General features: G+C 35.5%; 1 protein-coding gene across 5 annotated transcripts in view; it reads left to right on the forward strand.

Annotated features, from left to right (window-relative positions):
- Nucleotides 1-26,430, forward strand: part of NARS2 (asparaginyl-tRNA synthetase 2, mitochondrial) — a 137,975-nt gene that overhangs the window by 57,370 nt on the left and 54,175 nt on the right. For all 5 annotated transcript variants that reach the window (XM_061202800.1, XM_061202805.1, XM_061202802.1 and 2 more), the window contains one exon: nt 10,556-10,650. In XM_061202800.1, coding sequence (XP_061058783.1) covers nt 10,556-10,650 — 95 coding nt within the window. The remainder of the gene's footprint in view (nt 1-10,555; nt 10,651-26,430) is intronic.

Below are 26,430 nucleotides of genomic sequence, written 5' to 3' on the forward strand. Positions count from 1 at the left end.
TATTTCTTAAATTATGTTTAGCTTAATTTAGTTATCTTTTTTTTTTAAGGTATAGCAGAAATATAGTCAGAGATTTGGGAAGTTTATTTTTAAGTTGGTTATTTTGGATCTTAGAATTCTTTTTCCGTTACAGAAATATATAATAATTATATTCACAGCACAGCCATGAGACTATTTAATGCATCGTATAGATACAAATACTACAACTATTAATGTAAAGTTACAGAACACTAGTAATTAGACAGAACAAAACAGTGAACCTGAATAAAGTAAAATATTTTTTGCTTGAAGAAAATAGGAGAATGAAAAGTATTGACACTTGTGGGGATCACACAATAATATGCTGTACATTTTTAAGAGCTGGAAATACTGATCTGTGGTTTTTTTGTAACTTTAAACATACAGAAAAGCACAGAATAATACTATAAACAACCAAGTGCCATCACCCAGCTCAATGTTTTGCTTCAGGAACTTTAAAAAATAAATAAAACATAGCATTTTTTAGTATTATGTTTAATTTTTACTTGTGACTCTCACAGTGCTTGATGTGGGTTTGGATCATTTTAAGACTTGCAAGCATAAAGAGAGAAGGAAATGAAGCTGTCCCAGAGGTAACTAGAGATTTGTTAGAGAGCAGAAAGGTATATGAGAGAATATATGGAGAGATGCCTGCTCTGGAACTAAGTGAGGCACAGTCTTGAGAAAGGTGAAAAAGATGACGTTGAAGAGCTATTTTTTTCAGTGATCAGAAGATTATATTGATGATACTATCTCATCATCTTTTCTAAATCTTTCTGTTTGATGGATGTCAGAATTAGGGATTTGCTGTTGGGAAGGTAGGCAGAGGATAGATGTCTTTTATATTTAGTCAAAAATGGTATTTGATTATATAGGATATCTACAAATTACGTGTTTGTGAGTGGGAGTGGATAGGAGGAAGATGGAATCATAGTGGTCAGTTTACATTTCTGAAGAAAATGAAAAATTTCCTCTAATCTACTTTAAACTTACAACCATATACTGTATTGAAAATACATTCTCTCCCTTTTTTGTTGTTTAGAATACTTGTGAGTGTTCAGCTGATGGTGATACTAAAGAAAAACCGCAGTAAACACCTATTTACAGTTGTGCTAGAAAAGTAATGGAGAATTATTTATAAGCAATATAGTTTAAAAAGTTAATATAGGAAATAATTTATTTCTGTAATAGTACCTGCTTATCAGTACCTTTGTTTGAAAACAAACATGACACTAAATGTGCACTAAAGATATCTTTTAGACCAGCAACACCATGACACTTTGCTAGAAGCTTTTATGGCTCCTCGTGCTTCTTCTCATTGCTGATCCCCTCACTCACACTTGCCCTCACTCTTTTGGTCAACAAGCATTTATGGAGCAATTACTTGTCTCTGGCACTTTGCTAGGTGCTTAGCATACCAACATGTATAAACTCAATTCCTACTCGAAGAACTCAATATCATTTGGCCTTCTCTTCTTTTGGCCTGCCCCAACTATTTTCATTGTAAATAGAGCAGTGTTAGACTTTACTAACCACCTATGTTTTTCCTGGTATTTGACTTTGTTCCATACTTTGTTCTTGGCTTTTTGATTTTCCGATTGGTGCTGACCGGAGTAATCCACACCACTATAGGACAAAAGGTTAAATCGTTGGTGTTTATGTGATCAAGAATACACAGGGAATAAAACCAGTATACTTTTTATTCTGAGTACTTGCTGATAATACCTCCGAGTCCCTCTTAACAAATATGCTATTTTAAATTTATTTTTTGAACAGGTAATGTAGTTTATTGTTTAAAAGGTACCAATTTAAAAGTGCAGAAGGGAATTCCCTGGCAGTCCAGTGGTTAAGACTTCGCCTTCCAATGCAGGGGGTGCAGGTTCGATCCCTGGTTGGGGAGCTAAGATCCCACGTGCCTCGTGGCCAAAAAACCAAAACGTAAAACAGAAACAATATTGTAACGAATTCAATAAAGACTTTAAAAATGGTGCACATCAAAAAAAACTTTAAAAAAAATTTTTAAAATCAAAGTGCAGAAGGATTCCATCATACCTTGTTCCCCAGTAATCTAGTTTCCTTCCCCAGAATCAACCATTGTTAAGTATTTCTTATGACTCCTGGAAATAATGTGTGGTTAAGAATAGATTCTGGAGCCCGACCACCTTGGTTCATGTTCTTTGTCATATTAGGCAAGTTAAGTTATTAACCTCTGTGTCTGTTTCCTTCTCTGTAAATGGGGATACTAGTACTTACTTCATTGGATTGCTTGTAAACTCCTTAGCACAGTACATGGCACAGAGTAAGTGCTAAGTGCATATTGGCTACGGTTGTTTTTGTAGAAGTATGTGTGTCTGAATGTGTATTTTTTTTAACCTCAGGAATACAGAATTTAGTTTAACATAATTTTTATTCACGGCACACTGCTGTTATAGGTCTTTGCAAGACCCTTGTATCCTCTCACTGTGTAACAAAACCATTTATTCTTTCCTGTGAGTCTACAGGTCATTTGAGTGGTTCTGATCTGGGTTTGGCTTAGTCAGCTGATGGATTGACTGGGAGCTGGGCAGTCTAGGATGGCCTCATGTGGGATGACCCATCTCTTCTCCACATGTCTCTCAAATTCCTCCATCATGCTAATCAGGGTGTGATCTCTTTGGTGGCATAGGTCCAAGAAAGAATGTGAACTTCATAAACATGTTTTCAAGCCACTATTTTTGTCAATTTTGTTACCATGCCATTGCCAAAACAAGTCACATGGCCAAGCTCAGGGTTAGCGTATGATATGCCAAGGGGTGCTGATATAGAGAACTATGACAAATTGGAGCCATTAATGCAATTAATCTAACGCAGTCCACTCCGTAGTAACTGCAGTCCAGCACTTGGTGGTTATCATAGAGCTACTGTTGGTCAGTAGTAAGGAGACAAGCTAGAAAGTAGAGATCACCAAGCACCACGGTGAGTGGGTGTCACTGTGTCAGACTGCCACAGTCTTCTGAGATTAATGACTTCAATTTCATTTTCTCCTCTCAAATCTTATGCACATTCCTCTCCAACAATAGATGGCCAACTGTAACCTGGAACCATGCAGGAAAGGGGAATTCTAGGAAACACAGTCCTCAGTTTAGGTGGGAGTAGTAATGCCAAGCTGACAAAACGCCATCCAGCATAACACCCTTTCTTGTTTTAATTTTTCCTCTTTATCCCAATCCCCACTTCCGTTCCTCATATTCTCTTGGAGGCACTCACTTTAATATCTTTGATAGATCTTTTATTATGTATATAGCCTCATAAAATATGAGTGATCTTTTATGTATATTTTAAATTTACATTAATGATAATATGTATCTTATTTTGTTTCCTACTTTTTTCCATTTAGCTCTTTGTTTTGAAATCTATCCACGTTGCTATAGGTACATCTATTTGTTGCTTGTCATTGCTGCAGAATATTCATTGATATTTGTCTGCTACAATTCACTTACCCTTTCTAGTAATAGACCCTTAGGTTGTTTCCAATTCTCAGTTACACCCAGAAAAAAAAAAATACTGCAATAAATAGTCTTATACATATTCCCTAAGAGACTTGTGTGAAAATTTCTTTAGAATGTATATCCAGGAGTGGAGTTCCTTGGTCATAGGGTATATACATTCTGAATTTCACTATGTTATCCAGAATAGCAGTGCCAGTTTAGACTATATTGACATTACCTGAGGGTTCCTGTTTCCCTATGAAGTAGTTTTCTATAGATTTGTAACTTAGTGACTTAAAACAACATCTCTTTATTAGTTCACAGCTCTATAGTTCAATAGTACAGAATGGCGTGGCTAGGATCTCAGGGTCTCACAAGCCCAAAACCAGTGTGTCTGCTAAGCTTTCTATGTTCTCATCTGGAGCTTGAGGTTCTCTTTCAAAGCCATTCTTGCTCTCAGTAGAATTCAGTTCTTTGTGGTTGTAGGACTGAAGTTCCCATTTTGCTGCTGGCTGCTGGCCAGGTTGCTCTCAGCTCCCAGAGACTGCTCTAAGCACCTTTCCCTGTGTCTTCCTCCATCTTCAAGCCAGCAACAGCGTGTCAAATCCTTCTCATGCTTCAAATTACTGACTTACTGTTCTGCAGCCAGCTGTAGAAAACTTTCTACTTTTAAAGGGCTCACGTGATCAGGTCAAGAACACCCAGAAAATCTCCAAATCCTGAGGCCATCTGATTTGGAACTTTAATTAAATTTGCAAAATCCCTTCACATCAGTACCTGGCTTAGTGGTTGAATAAACCAGGGGCTGAGAATCTTGGGACACATCTTAGAAATCTGCCTACCACATCCTGAATCTACGTCTACACTTGATATTATACAACTTTCTAATCTTTGTCAGTCGGATATATGTAATGATTCTTCTTAAAATGCCTTGTTTTAATTTGTGTTTCTCTAATTCATAGTGAATTTGAGTGTTTCTTCATACATCTTAACTTTTTGAATTTTCTTTTCTGTAAATCTGCTTTTCATATCCATTGCCCAGTTGGGGAGCAGCTTATTTTCTCTTTCTTGTTTTCTTCACAGGAGGTCCTTATATTTTCTGTCCATTAATCACTTGTCAGTTCTAGAAGCTGAAAATATTTTATCCTTAATACAATATGTTGTTCTGTTTAACTGCCTATATCTTCCTTTATTAAATAGAAATTCTTAACTTTAATGTTGCAATTCAAGGATCTTTTTTAAAGAAGTCCATTCCCGCTGGCAAAGTCACAAAGTTGAATACTTAATTCATATATTTTTATTCTTTCTTCATTACTAATGGAAGTATTTAAGATTGTGAATCTTAATTTTGCAATCCCATGTTAGTAATTTTTGACCCTGTCATGTCTAATAATTACTTGTTTATGTATGCTTTTTAAAAAATTGAGATGAAGTTCATGCAACATAAAATTAACCATTTTAAAGGGTATATTTCAGTGGCATTTACTACATTTACAGTGTTATACAACTACCACCCCTATTAAGTTCCAAAACATTTTCATTATCCCAAAGAAAACCCCATGCCCATTAAGTAGTCACTTCCCATTTACCCTTCTCCCCAGACCATGGCTCTCATCGATTAGTCTCTATGGATTTACCTACTCTAGATATTTCATATAAATGGGATCATACAATATGTAGCCTTTTATGTCTTTCTTTTACTTAGCATAGTGTTTTCAAGGTTTATCCGTGTTTTAGCATATATAAGTACTTCATTCCATCTTATGGCTAAATAGTATTTCATTGTTTATATATACTACATTTTGCTTATCCACTTATCCATGTTTCCACCTTTGTCTATTGTGAATAGTGCTGTTATGAACATTAATGTAAAAGTATCTATTTGAATACTTAGATTTTTAAAATTTTTATAACCAGTTTTTAAATTGAAGTATAGTTAATTTACAATCTTGTGTTAGCTTCAGATGTACAGAACAGTGATTCATTTTATATTTATGTATATTATTTTCCAAATTCTTTCCCATTATAAGTTCTTACAAGACATTGAATATAGTTCCCCATGCTAAACAGTAGGTCCTTGTTGTTTATCTGTTTTATACATAGTAGTGTGTATATGTTAATCCCACACTTCTAATTTATCCCTCCTTGCCCTTTCCCCTTTGGTAACCATAAGTTTGTTTTCTATGTCTGAGTCTATTTCTGTTTTGTAGGTAACTTCATTCATACCACTTTTTTAGATTCCACATGTAAGTGATGTCATATGATATTTGTCTTTCTCTTTCTGACTTACTTCACTTAATATGATAATCTCTAGGTCCATCCATGTTGCTGCCAATGGCATTATTTCATTCTTTTCTGTGGCTGAGTAAAATTCCATTGTGTATGTATATACCACATCTTCTGTATCCATTCATCAGTTGATGGACATTTAGGTTGCTTCCATGTCCTGGCTATTGTAAATAGTGCGGCATGTGGTACATGTCTCTTTTTTTTTTTTTTTTTTTTTTTTTTTAAAGTATTTGTTTATTTATGTATGGCTGTGTTGGGTCTTCGTTTCTGTGCGAGGGCTTTCTCTAGTTGCGGCGAGCGGGGGCCACTCTTCATCGCGGTGCGCGGGCCTCTCACTATCGCGGCCTCTTTTGTTGCGGAGCACAGGCTCCAGACGCGCAGGCTCAGTAGTTGTGGCTCACGGGCCCAGTTGCTCCGCGGCATGTGGGATCTTCCCAGACCAGGGCTCGAACCCATGTCCCCTGCATTGGCAGGCAGACTCCCAACCACTGCACCACCAGGGAAGCCCCATGTCTCTTTTTGAATTATGGTTTTCTCAGGGTATATGCCCAGTAGTGGGATTACTGGGTCATATGATAGTTGTATTTTTAGTTTTTTAAGGAACCTGCATACTGTTTTCCATAGTGGTTGTATCAATTTACATTCCCACCAACAGTGCAGGTGGGTTCCCTTTTCACCACACCCTTTCCAGCTTTTATTGATTCTAGATTTTTTGATAATGGCCATTCTGACTGGTGTGAGGTGATACCTCGTAGTTTTGATTTGCATTTCTCTAATAATTAGTGTTGTTAAAACATCTTTTCATGTGCCTCTTGGCCATCTGTATGTCTTCCTTGGTGAAATGTCTATTTAGGTCTTCTGCCCATTTTTAACTGGATTGTTTGTTTTTTTGATATTGAGCTGCATAAGCTGCTTGTATATTTTGGAGATTAATCCTTCGTCGTTCCATTTGCAAATATTTTCTCCCATTCTGAGGGTTGTCTTTTTCTTGTTTATGGTTTCCTTTGCTGTGCAAAAGCTTTTAAGTTTCATTAAGTCCCATTTGTTTATTTTTGTTTTTCTTTCCATTTCTCTAGGAGGTGGGTCAAGAAAGATCTTGCTGTGGTTTATGTCAAAGAGTGTTTTTCCTATGTTTTCCTCTAAGAGTTTTATAGTGTCTGGCCTTACATTTAGGTCTTTAATCCATTTGGAGTTTATTTTTGTGTATGGTGTTAGGGAGTGTTCTAATTTCATTCTTTTACATGTGGCTGTCCAGTTTTCCCAGCACCACTTATTGAAGAGGCTGTCTTTTCTCCATTGTATGTTCTTGCCTCCTTTGTCATAAATTAGGTGCCCATATGTGCATGGGTTTATCTCTGGGCATTCTATCCTGTACCATTGATCTATATTTCTGTTTTTGTGCCAGTACCATACTGTCTTGATTACTGTAGCTTTGTGGTATAGTTTGAAGTCAGGGAGCCTGATTCCTCCAACTCCATTTTTCTTTCTCAAGATTGCTTTGACTATTTGGGGTCTTTCGTGTTTCCATACAAGTTGTAAGATTTTTTGTTCTAATTCTGTGAAGAATGCCATTGGTAGTTTGATAGGGATTGCATTGAATCTGTAGATTGCTTTGGGTAGTATAGTCATTTTCACAATGTTGATTCTTGCAATCCAAGAACATGGTATATGTCTCCATCTGTTTATGTCATCTTTGATTTCTTTCATCAGTGTCTTGTAGTTTTCAGAGTGAAGGTCTTTTGTCTCCTTAGACAGGTTTATTCCTAGGTATTTTGTTCTTTTTGATATGATGGTAAATGGGATTTTTCCTTAATTTCTCTTTCCAATCTTTCTTTGTTAGTGTATAGAAATGTAACAGATTTCTGTATATTAATTTTTATTCAACAACTTTACCAAATTCATTGATGAGCCCTAGTTGTTTTCTGGTAGCGTCTTAAGATTTTCTATGTATAGCATTGTGTCATTGCAAACAGTGACAGTTTTACTTCTTCTTTTCCAATTTGGATTCCTTTTGTTTCTTTTTCTTCTCTGGTTGCTGTGGCTAGGACTTCCAAAACTATGTTGAATAAAAGTGGCGAGAGTGGGCATCCTTGCCTTGTTCCTGATCTTAGAGCAAGTTCTTTCAGCTTTTCGCCGTTGAGTATGATGTTAGCTGTGGGTTTGTTGTATATGGCCTTTATTATGTTGAGGTATGTTCCCTCTGCACTCACTTTCTGAAGAGTTTTTATCAGAAATGGATATTGAATTTTATCAAAAGCTTTTTCTGTATTTATTGAGATGATTGTATAGTTTTTATTCTTCAATTTGTTAATGTGATGTATCACATTGATTGATTTGCGATATTCAAAAATCCTTGCATCCCTGGGATGAATCCCTGGGATGAAGGATGATGTACAATCCTTTTAATGCATTGTTGCTTGAATACTTGGTTGTAATTCTTTTAGACATATACCTAGAGGTAGAATTTGTATGTTGTATATATAATAATTCTTGTTCATCTTTTTAAAGAACCACCAAACTCTTTTCCCAAGTAACTGCACCAGTTTGCATTTCTAGTTTCATTCCATTATGTTCAAAGAAGATAATTTATCTGATTTGTTGAGACTTGTTATGTTCTAGCGTATGGTCGATCTTGGACAGTGTCCGTGTGCACTTGAAAAGAGTGTGCAGTCTGCTATTGTTAGGTGGAGTCTACCATTTTTAAGTTTCCTCTTTCTTGATTCAGCATTTGTTTGGTGACTTTAAACCTTTGACTAATTTCCAGAGTTCCCACAGTTGATGCTTATAGTTTTTACTCATTATTTTCAGTTTTTCTGTAGAGGGATAGGCCTTTGGAGCTACCTATCCCACCATTTTAAGATTTTTTTTTTTTTTGATGTGGTCCATGTTTAAAGTCTTCATTGAATTTGTTACAATATTGCTTCTGTTTTTATGTTTTGGTTTCTTTGCCGCCAGGTATCTTAGCTCCCCGACCAGGGATCGAACGCGCACCTCCTACCTTGGGAGGTGAAGTCTTAACCACTGGACCACTAGGGAAGTCCCCAGCAATTACTTTTTAAAAAAATATTTTATAATGTCCCTTTAATATCCTGAAATAAAATATATAGGTAATATAACTTAATGCATACAGAAGTTTTTAAAGTCACTGTAATGCATTCACTGTAATTAAAGGAGAACTGAAAGGAAGTAATTTATTAAAAAGTAGTATGAATTTCAGTATTTAAATGCTTACATATGACATTGGAAGGCATAATGAAGTAGTGATATGTTTTTAACTTTAAATAAGTTGGATTTAAGAGATATAAGAAGCTCAGACATCATTTTGTACAAATGCTAATAAATGAGAGACTAAAATCAAGTCCTAAATATTAGACTTTTTTATATGTGCAGGAGATGAGAGAAATCACTTTTAGAGAAATCAGGATAAAACACCAATACAAATTGTAGACTAAAGAGGTGAGGGAAAGGAGAAAGTATAATATTCTTATAAATGTGCTGGGCCTGATTTGAAATGTAATTATTTAGTAAATAAGAAATATCAGAGAACATGTCTTTTATTTTGAAATCCTAACATAAGTCGAATATTTTAGTATTGAGTATTTAAGTCCTTGGAAACAATATCCTTTAAGTGATAATGGGTTTCAAAGATGATTTTTAAAAAGCAATAATAGGACATTTAGGACCAGGTAAAAGTAAGTTTTAAAAATAATAGGCAATTACAAAATAAATGAATGATTTCAGTTGGTAATTTTACACTAGATTTCACATTCATACACACACATAACCATACATGATATGCAATATTTTTAGAACAACCAATGGAATTAAATAAGATATCTTCATTTCATGTGTTTCTATAATTCAGTAGTTGGTACTAAGTCTCTTAAAAGGAGTCTTACATCCTGTATTGAAAATTTTATATTGGCTTTGTTGCTTTTACAGCACTTGTTTTGGTGCACCATTACACAAAGACATTTTCAGATCACAATTTGAAATACAACAGTAGGTAAATTAGCTTCCTTCCCCCAAATGGATATAATGGTCATAACTTGATCCAGAAGCTTTCTTAATTATACTATTTAAATTATGTTTGATCTCCAAATAATTTTTTATCTTAACTGTTAATAAGTGTTGGCTGACGTATTTCCTATCAGCTTCAAATGGAATAATCACTCTATCTATACTGTAAGTTCATAAAAATCTTTAAATCAAAATGTTCATCATATCTTTTAAAGATATGGTCCTGCTTTATCTCCTAGTTGTCGGGAAGAGTAAGTGAAATTAACGTGTTTAAAAGTTTATAATGTGTTTATAAAAATCTGTATTAAAAGCGTTATTATTAATAATTTAATAATAATATGACAAGACATGTTTTAGAGGCTATTCCCTTAAAATTAAATCTCAATCATGGGTCAGAATTTTAAAAGACTGTAATGCCTCACATTTAAAACTTCTAATTCGTAATTTCTTGCTTCAGCTTGCCCCTCAATCAGAATCAGTTTTTAGGAAGGGAGTATATTTTGTGACAAAAGTACTTTGTCCTTTGGTTGTTATATGTTTTGAAAAATATGGAGCAAACTTCCTTGAACTTAGCACTTTCCAAGCAGGAATCTTCTCTTTTAAGTGTATACTGAAAGCTGCCTTTTTTTTTTTTCCATAAGAATGACCTGTCCTCATATATGTTTAATAGCATATTATTTTTTAGTTGTGGCACAAATGTGAATGTGAAAAGCAGAGCAAAACATGTAAAAGCTTTTTATGGCTTGTGTTTTCTTTTGCAGCCTTCAAGCAAAATAAAGGTACCTGAGGAGAATTTCTTCAATATTCCTGTTTTCTTAACTGTCTCAGGACAACTTCATCTAGAAGTGATGTCAGGGTACGGAGTTTTCTCTTTTGCTTTAATGGACTACTGATGTTGGTTGGGTGAGAGTGTAATAATGTTTTCTTTCCTGATGCTCAAACCTAAAAATTGTAATTCATGTTTGTGATTAGTCCACTTCAATTCACTAAAAGTACATTTAGATTGACAAATTTGACAATATCCAAATTTCTTTCTAAAAAAGTTACATTAGTCTAGACTTTGGTTTTTGTGAAGAATGCAACACTGGAAATATGAAGTTGTGATTTTTTTTTTCTTTTTACTAATCTTTCATTGCTTAAATCTCAAAACACATAATCAAAATATAAGTATCATTAATCATGTTTATGAAAGTAAAGGCAGTTATAATTTACACCTAAAAGTTATAAGAGAGGTACCTGGAACAAGTGGAAGAAAAAATATTTTTTTAATAATTGGTTTAAATAAAGAAAATTAACCCACAAAGTCATCATGGGAGATGTGTGCCCATTTAGAAAGTATTAGAAATCAGATCACATTAATTTTAGCCACTCTCAGACCTCTGGAAAGTCACTATAATCCTTTTTGCCCTATTTTCTTTCTTTTTGGAGATTGGACAGGAAAATCTTTAAAGTCCTATCTAAATCTTATATTCTCTGATTCTGTGGGTAATTTCTTAATGCCGACTCAGCAAGTACTGAGTCTCCTACGAAGATGTTAAATATCTTTGTTTTCTCATACAGAGCTTGAGACTTAAAAATCTCTTCAGGAAATGGCTCCAGTAAAAACAGAGAATCTTGTATTTCCCATTGTTTTTAAAATGCACGGGGTGGAAAAACTGAGGGGAAATAGAATAGTGTTCATGTTTATTTTTTTACAGACTTTACTGGCAAGATGGAGAGTGTCAATGGTGGAATAAAGAGGGTCTTGAAAATAATATATACTTTACTTAGATTTACCTTTGAGAAAGAAATTGTTTGATAATTCCAGTAACCAAGTAATTGACAACATTATCAGAATACGGTGCAGAAAAACTATAATCATAATAGCCCTGTGAGATTGTAGGATTTGCAGAGCTGCATGTGGGAAGGGCCATGTCAAGCATGTCATGGAAAGTTCTTTATGCCTGTCAAAGTATAATTTAAAAAAATTAAAAACATGATTCATAGAAATATAAAATATTTTATTCAATTCATTAATTACTGAGAAATAAGTAAAATAGTAAGGCTAGTTCAAAGACCATTTGGGGAGCTGTGGATTCATAGGCAGTTTAATAAAAGAATTTTAGAATAAGATTGCTAGGTTAGTTGTGAACTGGTTAATGTCCCACAGACCAATAAACCCTAACCTTTGGAATTTTCTCTTCTACCTGACAGAAATGATTTGCAACTCTACTGGACAAAAATCTATAAGTTAACATGTAACTTTACTTAATCTAGGATATTTAGTTTGATAGTAAATAGAATAATGGAGCAAAGTTCATTCCCCTAGGTAGTTAAATAACCTTTGAGTGGGTCTGTGTCCCCACATTACATTGGAAGGATGTTCTGTCTACCTTTTAGCTTAATCCAAGTTTTGGATAACCTTTCTTAACAGCCTCTCATTATTCATTTCTTTTGTCTGTAAAGTTAGAGACAACATGTATTCCCCTCAGAAGTGTCATAATATGGGAAAGGTATAAATTTACCAAGTTTCTTGGTTATAATATCACTAGTGGATTAAATATGTTCCCTCTTTACCAGTAAAGTGCAGTGAACCAAAGAACACAATGTACAGTGAAACTTGACAGAAGATTATATTGGCAGAATATGAGGTTTTATATTTTTTAATGTGTTATGAAGTATTTCTGTGTCAATCAAATGTTCCTAGTTTAATATGCATAGTTCTAGTACTATTAATATACAGTACATCATGTTTCAGATTAATACATGATTTAATCTCCAGTAAGAAATTGTTAGTCTTCTTTCTAAAGAAGACTAAATTTGTCTAAAGTTAGTTTTTCTAAATTTTGTTTAACAGACTTTTAAAATGGAGTAAATGGTAGTTAAATTTAGAAGGTTAACATTTTCCAAAAGGATATCTATGTTGGTTTAGTGGGTTTATGGCTCCATTTTATTTATTTTATTTGTTTATTATTTTTGGCTGCATTGAGTCTTCGTTGCTGTGCACGGGCTTTCTCTAGTTGCGGCGAGCGGGGGCTACTCGTCGTTGCGGTGCACGGGCTTCTCATTGTGGTGGCTTCTTTTGTTGAGGAGCACGGGCTCTAGGCGCACAGGCTTCAGTAGTTGTGGCACGTGGGCTCAGTCGTTGTGGCTCACGGGCTCTAGGCTCAGTAGCTGTGGCGCACGGGTTTAGTTGCTCCACAGCATGTGGGATCTTCCCGGACCAGGGCTCGAACCCGTGTCCCCTACATTGGCAGGCGGATTCTTAACCACGGCGCCACCAGGGAAGCCCTATGGCTCCATTTTAAAGTTTAATTTTGTTGTTTTTAAAATAAACTTTATATTTTTGAATAATTTTTAAATGTAGGAAAGTTGGAAAAATCATGCAGACTTCTTATATACCTCTCACCCAGTTTCCCCTGTTGTTAACATCTTACGTTACCGTGGTACATTTGTCAAAACTAAGAACCAAATGTTAGTACATTACAATTAACTAAATTCCAGACTTTATTTGGATTTCACTGGTGTTCCATCAATGCCTTCCTCCTTTTTCCAGGATCCACTGCAGGGTACCACATTACATTTAGTTGTCATGTTTCCCTAGTCTCATGTAGTCTGTAACAAGTTTCTCAGTCTTTCCTTGTTTTTTATGACTTGCAGAAAGTATGCCAATCTGTATTTTTCTGAAGTTTTAGGGGGGGTTAGAAAGAATACCAAAGAGGTGAAGTGGTCTTCTTGTCATATCATGTCGGGGGGACTTGATATCCATATGGTGCTATTAACCTTCATTACTTGGGTGAGGTAGTCTTTGCCAAGTTTCTCCACTGAAAATGTACTGTTTTTCCCTTTCTCCAGTTTATTCTTTGGAAGTGAGTTACTAAGTACACCCACCCTCACTGGAGGTAGGAGTGAAGGATTGGGAAGTGGGAGATGGAATTATGCTTCATCTCCTGAAGGGGGGAGTATTCGGAATTCTTCTGTATGGATGATTTGTTGTTTCTTCGCTCTTATGCTCAAATTGTTTTAGTTGTCGGGAATTCTTTCAGATTAATTCTTGTATCCCTTTCACATGCCCCTATCCTTTTGTCTTTTGAGTACTTACTTATTTTCTGGCACTGTAAGATACCCCAGATTTGTTTGTTAGTTTGTTTTATTTTTTTGTGATTGATGAACCTACACTGACGCAGTACTATCACTCAAAGTCCATCGTTTACTTAGGGTTCACTCTTGGTAGTGTACGTTCAATAGGTTTGGTCAAATGATGTCATACAGAATAGTTTCACTGCTCTAAAAATCCTCTGTGTTCCTCCTATGCATCCCTCCCTCCCTCCTAACCCCTGGCAATCTTTTTACTGTCTCCAAAGATTTGCCTTTTCCAGAATGTCATATAGTTGGAATCATACAATATGTAGCCTTTTCTGAGTGGCTTCTTTCACTTAGTAATATGCATTTAAGGTTCCTTCATATCTTTTCATGGCTTGAAAGCTCGTCTTTTTTTTTTTTTTTTAAACATCTTTGTTGGAGTATAATTGCTTTACAGTGTTGTGTTAGTTTCTGCTGTATAACAAAGTGAATCAGCTATATGCATATGTATATCCCCATATTCCCTCCCTCTTGTGTCTCCCTCCCACCCTCCCTATCCAACCCCTCTAGGTGGTCACAAAGCAGCGAGCTGATCTCCCTGTGCTATGCAGCAGCTTCCCACTAGCTATCTGTTATACATTTGGTAGTGTATATATGTCCATGCCATTCTCTCACTTTGTCCCAGCTTACCCTTCCCCCTCCCCGTGTCCTCAAGTCCATTCTCTACGTCTGTGTCTTTATTCCTGTCCTGCCCCTAGGTTCATGAGAACCTTTTTGTTTTTTTTAGATTCCATATATATGTGTTAGCATACTGTATTTGTTTTTCTCTTTCTGACTTCACTCTGTATGACACACTCTAGGTCCATCCACCTCACTACAAATAACTCAATTTCATTTCTTCTTATGGCAGAGTAATAATCCATTGTATATATATGCCACATCTTCTTTATCCATTCATCTGTCGATGGACACTTAGGTTGCTTCCATGTCCTGGCTATTGTAAATAGTGCTGCAGTGAACATTGTGGTACATGACTCTTTGAATTATGGTTTTCTCAGGGTATATGCCCAGTAGTGGGATTGCTGGGTCATATGGTAGTTCTATTTTTAGTTTTTTAAGGATCCTCCATACTGTTCTCCATAGTGGCTGTATCAATTTACATTCCTACCAACAGTGCAAGAGGGTCCCCTTTTTCCACACCATCTCCAGCATTTATTGTTTGTAGATTTTTTGATGGTGGTCATTCTGACCGGTGTGAGGTGATACCTCATTGTAGTTTTGATTTGCATTTCTCTAATGATTAGTGATGTTGAACATCTTTTCATGTGTTTGTTGGCAATCCGTATATCTTCTTTGGAGAAATGTCTATTTAGGTCTTCTGCTCATTTTTGGATTGGGTTGTTTGCTTTTTGATATTGAGCTGCATGAGCTGCTTGTATATTTTGGAGATTAATCCTTTGTCAGTTGTTTCATTTGCAAATATTTTCTTCCATTCTGAGGGTTGTGTTTGCATCTTTTTTATGGTTTCCTTTGCTGTGCAAAAGCTTTTCAGTTTCATTAGGTCCCATTTTTGTTTTTATTTCCATTTCTCTAGGAGGTGGGTCAAAAGGATCTTGCTGTGATTTATGTCATAGAGTGTTCTGCCTATGTTTTCCTCTAAGAGTTTTATAGTGTCTGGCCTTACATTTAGGTCTTTAACTGATTTTGAGTTTATATTTGTGTATGGTGTTAGGAAGTGTTCTAATTTCATTCTTTTACATGTAGCTGTCCAGTTTTCCCAGCACCACTTATTGAAGAGGCTGTCTTATACTCTTGCCTCCTTTATCAAAGATAAGGTGACCATATGTGTGTGGGTTTATCTCTGGGCTTCCTATCCTGTTCCATTGATCTATATTTCTGTTTTTGTGCTAGTACCATACTGTCCTGATTACTGTGATAGCTCATGTCTTTTTAGCACTGAATAGTATTTCATTATCTGGAAGTACCTTAGTTTATTCATCTATTCACCTACGGAAGGACATCTTGGTTGCTTCCATGTTTTGGCAGTTATCCCAAGCTTATTTTTTGTTTTCCTTACCCTCGCCTTAGAATCAACCATTTCTCCAAAGATCCCTAGTTCCTTTTATTGGAAAATGGTATTTAGAAACCAGGACTTAATCAGTGGGTATTTGCTGCTATTGGGGGATTATTGCTTCTAAGCCCTCTCATCAGATAGAGCTATAAATATGTTTTTTAAATAAGAGAAAGCTAAGTGTTTTCATTACATTCTGCCTATAAATAGTGGGGTGTAAGTTAGATGTTCATTCTGAAAGAATTAGACATGTCCTAAATTGAAAAACTTACACTTAAGAAATGTCATGTAATAAAATTTTCCATTTTTTGGTCAGTTAAAGCCAGAATTGGAGGAAGGCTCAGTCTAATGTATTTAGAAGAATTTTTGATTATTATAGTTTTTCTTTCTTTGTTGGTTTTGTTTTTTTCTTTTTATGTTTTGTTACAGGTGGTTTTTTTTTTTTCTTCTTATGAATGTTTTTACTAACCTGTGAAGTCATGCATATTTCAGGATAAAACTGATGCTTTCCTTTTGAACATTGCTATTAGAAGTATAAATTAGTACAGGCTCTCTAGAGAAATAGCTTTGCACCCAGAATTTTTCTTAAGGAAATGATCTGACAACTCTATAAAGATGTGTTAAAAAAAAATGTTGAAAGCAACTTCATCTATACTAATGAAAAACTACTAACAATCTAAACATTTAGGAAGGTTGATTAACTGTCAATATACCAAGAAAATGTTCATCACCATTTACCATCTGGAAGTAATGGACCTTATTTTTAGTAAATATTTTTAAGCCATCTTATGAATAATTTGCAGAAGTAAAAATAAAGGAAAAATGACAGCAGAAACTAACACAACATTGTAAAGCAACTATACTCCAATAAGAATTAATTTCAAATTTTTTTAATTAATAAAGGAATAATGAAAATCAACTTTATTAGAATTTTAGTAAGTATTTAAATATAGCAAACCCAAATTTTTAAGAACTGTATTTTTTTTTGAATTTTATTTTTTTATATAGCAGGTTCTTATTAGTTATCCATTTTATGCATATTGGTGTATATATGTCAATTCCAATCTCCCAATTCATCACACACACACACACCCAAGAACTGTATTATTGAGAGATAATTTACTTACCATAAAATTCACCAATTTAAAATGTACCATCCAGTGAGTTTTAGTATATTTTCAGTTTTTCAAACATCACCATAAGCTAATTCAAGAATATTTTTATCACCCAAAAAGAAACTTTTTCCGATTAGCAGTCACTGATCATCCTCCCTCCCACCCTAGGCACTACTGATTAATCTACTTTATGTCTCTATGGATTTTCTCATTCTGGATATTTCATATAAAGAGAATCACACAATATATAGCGTTTTGTGGATGGTGTATTTCACTTTGCATAATATTTTCAGTGTCTGTCAGTGTTGTAGCATATGTCAGTATTTCATTCCTTTTATTGCCAAATAACAGTCCATTATGTGAGTATACCACATTTGTTTATCCATTCAGGTAATGGAGATTTGGGTTGTTTTTACTTTTTGGCTATTATGAGTAATGTTCCTACGACTGTTTGAGTACAAGTATTTGTGTGAACATGTTTTCATTTCTCTTGGGTAGGTAGTTAGGAGTGGAATTGATGGGTTACATGGTAAGTTTAACTGTGTGAGGAACTGCTAGGCTGTTTTCCACAGTGGCTGCAGGAAATTTGCAATCCCACCAGCAGTGTATAAAGGTTCCAATTTCTCCACATCCTTGCTAACACTTACATGTCTTTTTTATTGTGCCATTTTACTGAGTGTGAAGTGGCATCTCATTATGGTTTTCATTTGCATTTCCCCAGTGACTAATGTTGAGCATCTTTTCATGTGCCTATTGGCCATTCAGATATCTTCTGTGGAGAAATGTCTCTTTAATTCCTTGGTTCATGTTTTTAGTTGGGTTATTTGTCTTTTTATTATTTAGTTATAAGAGTTCTTTATATATTCTGGATACAAGTCCCTTATCAGATCTATGATTCACAGATACTTTTTTATCATTGTGTGTTTTTTCATTTTCTTGATGATGGTGGCAAACCCAAATTTTTATTTTTACTTTTCTGGGTTTTGAAAGTACCCCAAATAGATGCAGCCGTTTGAATGTAGCCAGCTGTTTATCAACTTCCATGCATGAACCTGGAATATGTCTGTACTTTCAATACAGATTCAAATTTCAAATACATCTTTAATAGGCTTTAGCTTATTATTACTTCTGGTTCTTGGCAGTTACATTATCAAAAAGAACTTTGACAGCTCTTAATTTTGTCGAAGAGGGGATGGCCATTTTTTTGCTCCACAATTGCAAAAATTTTTGTTTTCAGATTTCCTAAATACTAATTAGAATGATGAAATCAATGAATTTTTTCATTTCTACATGTTATTCTTTTCCTTTCAAACACCTTTGTGTACTCACTTGCTTTCACTGTTTGTCCACTTATTAACCATATCAAGTAAATTTTGATGTGCAAATATCATAAATAGTGAAAGAATATTGTCACACAAGAAAAAGAAATAAAAGGAATCCAAATTAGAAAGGAAGGTGTAAAACTGTCATTGTTTGCAGATGACATGGTGCTATATGTAAGAAATCCTAAACATGCCACCAAAAAATATTAGAATTTATCAATGAATTCAGTAAAGTTGTAGGATACAAAATTAATATACAGAAATCTGTTGCATTTCTATACACTAAGAACAGACTGTCAGAAAGAGAAATTTTTAAAAAATCCCATCAAAAAGAATAAAATGCCTAGGAATAAAACAAACTAAGGAGGTGAAAGACCTGTATTCAGAAAACTGTAAGACACTGATGAAAGAAATTGAAGATGACACAAACCGATGGAAAGATATGGGTTGAAAGAATTACTCTTGTTAAAATGACTATACTACCCAAGGCAATCTGCAGATTCAGTGCAATTCCTATCAAAATACCAATGACATTTTTCACTAATAATGTAACAAATAATTCTAAAATTTGTATAGAAACAAAAGACCCCAAATAGCCAAAACAATCTTGAGAGAGAAGAGCAAAGCTGGAGGTATCATGCTTCCCGATTTCAAACTACTATACTACAAAGCTATAGTAATCAAAACAGTATAGTACTGGCACAAAAACAGACACATAGATCAATGAAACAGAATAGAGAGCCCAGAAGTGAACCCACACTTACATGGTCAATTAATCTGTGACAAAGGAGAGAAAAATATACAGTGGGAAAAAGCTAGCCTCTTCAGTAAATAGTGTTGGAATAACTGGACTAATTTCTCATACCATATACAAAAACAAACTCAAAGTAGGTTAAAAATTTAAATGTAAGACCTGAAACCATAAAACTTCTAAAAGAAAACATAGGCATTTGACATTGGTCTTAGCAATATTTTTTGGCTATGTCTCCTCCGGCAAGGGCAAAAACAGCAAAAATAAACAAATGGGACTACATCAAACTAAAAGCTTTTGCACAGTGAAGGAAACCATCAACAAATCAAAAAGGTCACCTACTGAATGGGAGAAGATATTTGCAACCAATATGTCTGATAAGGGGTTAATATCCAAAGTATACCAAGAACTCATACAACTCAACAACCAAAAAACAAACAACCCAATTTAAAAAATGGGCAGAGGACCTGAATAGAAATTTTTCAGAGAAGACACACAGATGGCTAACAGGCACATGAAAAGATGCTCTCGTCAGGGAAAAGTAATCAAAACTGCAATGAAATATCACCTCACACCTGTTAGAATGGCTATTATCAAAAACATAGCAATTAACAAGGGTTGGTGAGGATGTGGAGAAAAGGGAACACTCATGCACTGTTGGTGGGAATGTAAATTGGTGCAGCCACTATTGAAAATAATATGGAGATTCCTCAAAATATTAAAAATAGGACTACCATACAATCCAGCAATTTCACTTCTGGATATTTTTCCAAAGAAAACAAAAACATTACTTTGAAAAGATGTATACACCCCTGTGTTCGTTGCAGCATTATTTACAATAGCCAAGATATGAGAGCAACCTAAGTGTCCATTGACAGACGAATGGATCAAGATGATGTGGTATAATATACAGTGGAATATTAGCCATAAAAAAAAGAATGAAGTCTTGCCATTTGCGACAACATGGATGGACCTACAGGGTATTATGCTAAGTGAAATAAGTCAGAGAAAGACAAATACCATATAATTTCACTTATATATGGGATCTAAAAAACAAAACAAGTGAACAAACATAACATAAACAGAGTCATAGATACAGAGAGCAAATAGGTGGTTGCCAGAGATGAGTGGTAGGGAAATGAGTGAAATAGGTAAGAGACATTAAGAGATACAAGCTTCCGGGCTTCCCTGGTGGTGCAGTGGTTAAGAATCTGCCTGCCAGTGCAGGGGACACGGGTTCGAGCCCTGGTCCAGGAAGATCCCACATGCCGCAGAGCAACTAAGCCCGTGCACCACAACTACTGAGCCTGCGCTCTAGAGCCCGTGAGCAACAGCTACTGAAGCCTGCACCTAGAGCCCGTGCTCTACAACAAGAGAAGCCACAGCAATGAGAAGCCCGCACACTGCAGCAAAGAGTAGACCCCGCTTGCGGCAGCTAGAGAAAGCCCGCGCACAGCAATGAAGACCCAACACAGCCAAAAATAAATAAATAAAATAAATTTAAAAAGAGAGAGATACAAGCTTCTAGTTAACAAAATAAATGAGTCACAGAGATAAAATGTACAGAGTGGGGAATATTGTCAATAATAATGTAATATTGTATGATGACAAATGGTAACTAGACTTAGTGTGGTGATCATTTTGTAATGTATAGAAATATCAAATCACTGTGTTGTGCACCAGGAGCTGATGTAGTGCTGTAGGTCAATTATACTTCAAAGACAAAAGAAACAAACTCAGAGAGAAAGAGATCAGATTTGTGGTTACCAGAGGCAAGGGGTGAGGAGAAAGGGAATTCGCTGAAGGGGGTCAGAAGGTACAAACTTCCAGTTATATGATAAGTAAGTACTAGGGATATAATGTACATGATTAATATAATTGACACTGTTGTGTGTCGTATATGAAAGTTGTCAAGAGAGTAAATCCTAAGAGTGCCTATCACAAGGAAAAATTTTTTTTTCTTTTATTTTGTATCTATGTAAGATGATGGATGTTCTCTAAACTTATTGTGGTAGTCATTTCATGAAGTATTTAAGTCAAGTCATTATAAGGTGCTTATACAGTGCTGTATGTCAATTATATCTCAATAAAACTAGAAGAAAAATTTTTAATAAATATTTAAAAATTTAAAACGAAAGAAAGAATATTGTTACATATCCTTTTAGCAGAATAGTATGGTCCAAGTTCTTATTGCAAATTATTGTATGATGAAATCCTTACTGTGGGATGACTAATTGGATGAAAATACCATATTTCCTTTTTGCCCATAGAAATGTATTATTCACTTACCAGTTCTTGAGTTTGAGAAAATTGATTTAGGATATTGTTATCTGAAGGCTCACAGTCTGAGAATTCACTTATACAACCAATTTTACCAACATCATTAGAGACTAGATTTTACTATCTGTCTCTCCCCATTCATTTCCTGGTTTGTTCAATGTTTATGAAGCATCTTTATTATTTTTCTTCTGTTTGTCATTTTGAGGAAAAAATAAAAGATTTCAATTCTCAACTGTGTTCTCTGAAAACTACAGAAAAGACTACAACAATAGTGTCTCCGGGCTTTTCTAATACCTTCTTGAAAAATTACATGATAGTTTGGGTACTGCAATAAGAAAACTGAAGATGATACAGTGGAGATGATTTATCTCACTGTGCATCTCTCTCTTATCTACTATGCATCTTAAGCATTCATCATTCTGTTCTCATAACATTTTACTCTTTTTTAACTTAAAATTAGGAATAAGTAATGATGAAATAATTTCTAGAATGATGAGATAGCAAAATGTTTCAATATACAGGAAAGATAAGATCACTAAAACCTAATATTTTCTTAGATTCATGAAAGAATTCAATGGGTTTTATTCTATTAGAAAAAAATAGTAGAAATTTATCTGTCTCTTGGATGACTCTGTAATGTCTTGAATTCTGGCTCCCCAAAAGACACGTACTGTGAATGCAACCTTGTTTGGAAATAAGGTCTTTGCAAATGTGATCAAATTAAAATACTGGATTAAGGTGGGCACTAAATCCAATGACTAGTATCTTTATAAGAGAAAGGAGAAGGAGACTTGGATACAAAGACACAGAGAAGATACACACAGTGGGAGGAAGGCCATGTGAAAGCAGAGGCAGAGATTGAAGTGATGCTGAGGAATGCTAAAGATTGCTCGGAGCCACCAGAAATTAGGAAGAGGCAAGGAAGGATTCTTCACTAGAACCTTCAGAGGGAGCAAGGCTCTGCCAACACCTCAATTTCAGACTGCTAGCCTCCGCAGTCTAGAGAGAATAAATTTCTGTTGTTTTAAGCCATGTAGTTTGTGGTAAGTTGTTATGGCCGCCTTAGGAAAATAATACAACCTCTAACAAAGTATAAAAGTCATGAAATACTACTTTTTAGAAACAGCTAAAATTGCTCAACAGAGAAACTAAGAAATTAAAACTGGGCATAATGGACCTTGGCAGTAAACTGAGGGTTAAATTAATTATGATTCGTCTAAACGGTGGATTACTGTACAGCCATTAAAATTTATGATAAAGCTCTACAACGTGTTGTTAAAAGAAAAAAGTGGTCATGAAACAGAGTAGAATGTGATTCCAGTTTTTTACAATGTGTGTGTATGTATAGGTGGGGAAAAGTCTGAAAAATATGCACCAATATTCAACTTGTAAGCAATGGCTATCTCTGCTCATTTTTATTGTCTTCCTTAAACTTGTCTTTTTTTCAGATTTGAAAAACTAATGTTTATTACTTTTATAGTGAGAAAAAATTAGATATTTCTATTTTGGGAGAAAAAAATCAGTTTGGTCGAGTTAATTTCATTCCAGTCTGATTAATTGGCTGCTTTGTGACTGGTATGAGCAATCCTAAACTCATTCCCTTGGGTTATCTCATCAGTTCAGATGCTGAGCTCAGAAGCCATGAAACATTCACACTCAGGATGAGCTTATACTGTTAAGTGGCTGCCGTAATATGTCAACATGTGAACCTGATTTAAACTGAGGTACCCCTTATAACTGGGTGTGAAATTGTCTTCCATCCCGTATGACTTTCTTATTCTTCATACGTTTGATTCTTAGATGCTCATCTGAAATTTGTTAATTTATACTCATTTGATTTTCAGGATCTTATGGCTGTTTTATTCATGCTGTGCATTTTCGTGTACCTCTGTGTTTCTAATACTTGTCCTCCTCTAATGCTGCTTTTTCCATACCTGTTCATTACTCAAGGCTCAACTGAAAAATGACTTCCTCCTTGACTCCTTCCCTGTTCTCCTCTCAACAGAGATTATTTTTCTTTTTCTGTTTTTTTTTATAGTACTCACCTACTTCATGTCCTAAAGACAAAAAAAAAGCTGCTTTTGTTTTTAATGTTTAGCCGGTTTGTAGTTCTTTTCATATGTCTATCTCATAGATAAATATTCCAAATATTTTTATCTACGAAAAATAGTAATTATTTAGTAAGTATTGTTAATTGAATTTGTAAAGCACAAATTCTTCAAAACTTTTCCTCTACTGTTTCTACTGTAAAGTTTAGTCTACAACAGCAGTTAATAACATCACTGCTTTTACTCTATTCATGAAAATGATATAACCATGAAACTTTGAGATCTTCAATTACCTTATTGTTTCCTGAACGTGTGTGAATGATGATGATTGTTTATGCTGTTCTCCTGATTGTGGGACCTTAAAACACATAGATTTCTTCTTTTAGTGTATTATTTATGTTAAAAATTAACCCTGTTTAGATAGAAATATGAATTAACAGACTGTTGATATGAATGACTCAGGAACTTCATTCATTATTCATTATTTGTATTATATAGCCAGGGGATGAGCATTTCAGGCAAATTGAGCAGAAGATGCAGAGACTTTTTAGTAGGAATATTTAGCTTGCTTGGGTGCAAACAGAGAATGTGAATATGTGGATTAACCGGGGTTGGGTATTACCAAATGATTATGATGGAAGTAGATAAGTACAGAAGGTTATAATGATAGATCAAGGAGTCTATGCTTCGGTAAGGAGAGAAGTGAGGAAATAAGGGTAGAGAGTGATGATGGCAAAAGTGGTAGGCTTAAAGAATTGGAGATCTTACTGAAGAACTGTTGGTGTGGAAGTATCAATACTAGAGAAAAAAACCTGGACAAATACAAGGTGATAGTCAAAGAATGGTATTGTGAGATTCATCTCTCTAACATGGAATCTCTGCTCAGCTCCCCACCAATAAACTAAAGTGCCAGCTGCTTTCTCCAGTTGGCTGTTGGATACTCATCTCAGCATGTTAAAAACTGAATTCATCATCTTGTTCTCCAAATCTGTTTTTTCCTTCTGAAGTCCCTATCAGAGGAAATGGCACTACCATCCTTCCATCCTTGTCAGAGCAGTTGTATGGATATCATTTTCAAATGCTTCTTTTCCCACACCCTTTGCATCCTTTCAGTCATTTGCTTCCACTTCCCTTTGCTTCAGCTATCCTAAACTGTTTATGATATTCTAATCACATCATCCTGTTTCACTTATTTGTGTTCCCTTGCATATGTTGTTTATTTCTATCTAGAATGTCCTTTCCCCATGCCTTTGTCTAGCTAACCCCTGCACATCAGTCTAAACTCAGCTTAAGCATGATCTCACCCAGAATCCCTACCCGCCTCCGCACCCACCACCCCCATATCTTTCTTGTTTAAATGCCCTTCTTTTGTACGCCCATGCTGCTTTATTCTTACCTATTTTGTAACACTGGAATCATTAATTTTTTTTCTCTATAGCTTAGACTCTGAGCTTTTGAATTTAGGGACTGTGTTTAATTTTGTAACTCTATTACTTAATACAGAATAAAGGCTTAAATACCTGTTGAAAGAGTGTTTCTATTTTATTTATTTAAAAATGTTGGGGCTTCCCTGGTGGCGCAGTGGTTGAGAGTCTGCCTGCCAATGCGGGGGACATGGGTTCGAGCCCTGGTCTGGGAGGATCCCACATGCCGCGGAGCAACTGGGCCCGTGAGCCACAACTGCTGAGCCTGCACGTCTGGAGCCTGTGCTCCGCAACGGGAGGGGCCGCGACGGTGGGGGGCCCGCGCACCGCGATGAAGAGTGGCCCCCGCTCGGCTGCAACTGGAGAGAGCCCTCGCACAGAAACGAAGACCCAACACAGCCAAAAATAAATAAATTAATTAATTAATTTAAAAATGTTGAAATTATCTGTTTGTATGCTTATCTTCCCATTAGCCCATTAGTAAATTCCTCAAACTGTATCTTGTTTCTCTTTGTCTTCTTAGTTTCTATTACTACCACTTATGTGATCCAGGGCTCAAAAATCAATCTTAATTCAATTGAACATTTGTTGAGAGCCAAGTGTGTGCCAAACACAGGGTTAGGTGCTGAGATACAGAGATCAACAAGAAAGATATGATTCCAACCTTCCTGACCCTGTACGGTCTAATAAGCAAGACAGACATTAAATAAGAAATTAGAAATGTGGTAGCTGTTGTAAAAAAGATTGTCCTGAGGGCAAGAAGGGCATATGGCAAGGGAATTTCACCTTGTCTAGGTTGAATTTAATTTAGAGGTAACCTTATCAGTGGAATGATTACATGAGAGTGCATTTTAAAATGTCATTTATATTTAATGACCACTGGCTATTATATTTGGTTTGTATTCTATTGCTTTTCTGTTCTTGGAACAACAGACCTCCAGTTAATACAACTTTTCCTCACCATTATTGCGGAGCATTTTATGGTATAGAAAGAATCTTTTAGTTACCTCAGTACATGTTAATCTGTATTTGGCAGTGGGACATCTTTTGGTACTTTTATGTCATGTTTGATAGTCATTCTTTTTTTTTTTTTTTTTCCGACTGTGTTGGGTCTTCGTTTCCTGCGAGGGCTTTCTCTAGTTGCGGCAAGCGGGGGCCATTCTTCATCGCGGTGCGCGGGCCTTTCACTATCGGGGCCTCTCTTGTTGCGGGGCACAGGCTCCAGACGCGCAGGCTCAGTAGTTGTGGCTCACGGGCCTAGCTGCTCTGCGGTATGTGGGATCTTCCCAGACCAGGGCTCGAACCCGTGTCCCCTGCATTGGCAGGCAGATTCTCAACCACTGTGCCACCAGGGAAGCCCCGATAGTCATTCTTGAATGAATTTTATTTATCCAAATCATCAAAAGCTAGAAGATTATCTAGCTTCTTTGTCCTGTTCCTTTGTCCACTTCCAAATACTTAGAATCTTTTGTTGTACTTTATATGAAAAGGTTATGACTTTATATCCTGTCTGACTTTAGAACAACAGCCAGGATAAGTGGGATATGAACGTTATGGCTTAAC

This window comes from Eubalaena glacialis, chromosome 10 (genome assembly GCF_028564815.1).
Source record: "Eubalaena glacialis isolate mEubGla1 chromosome 10, mEubGla1.1.hap2.+ XY, whole genome shotgun sequence".
Lineage (NCBI taxonomy): Eukaryota > Metazoa > Chordata > Mammalia > Artiodactyla > Balaenidae > Eubalaena > Eubalaena glacialis.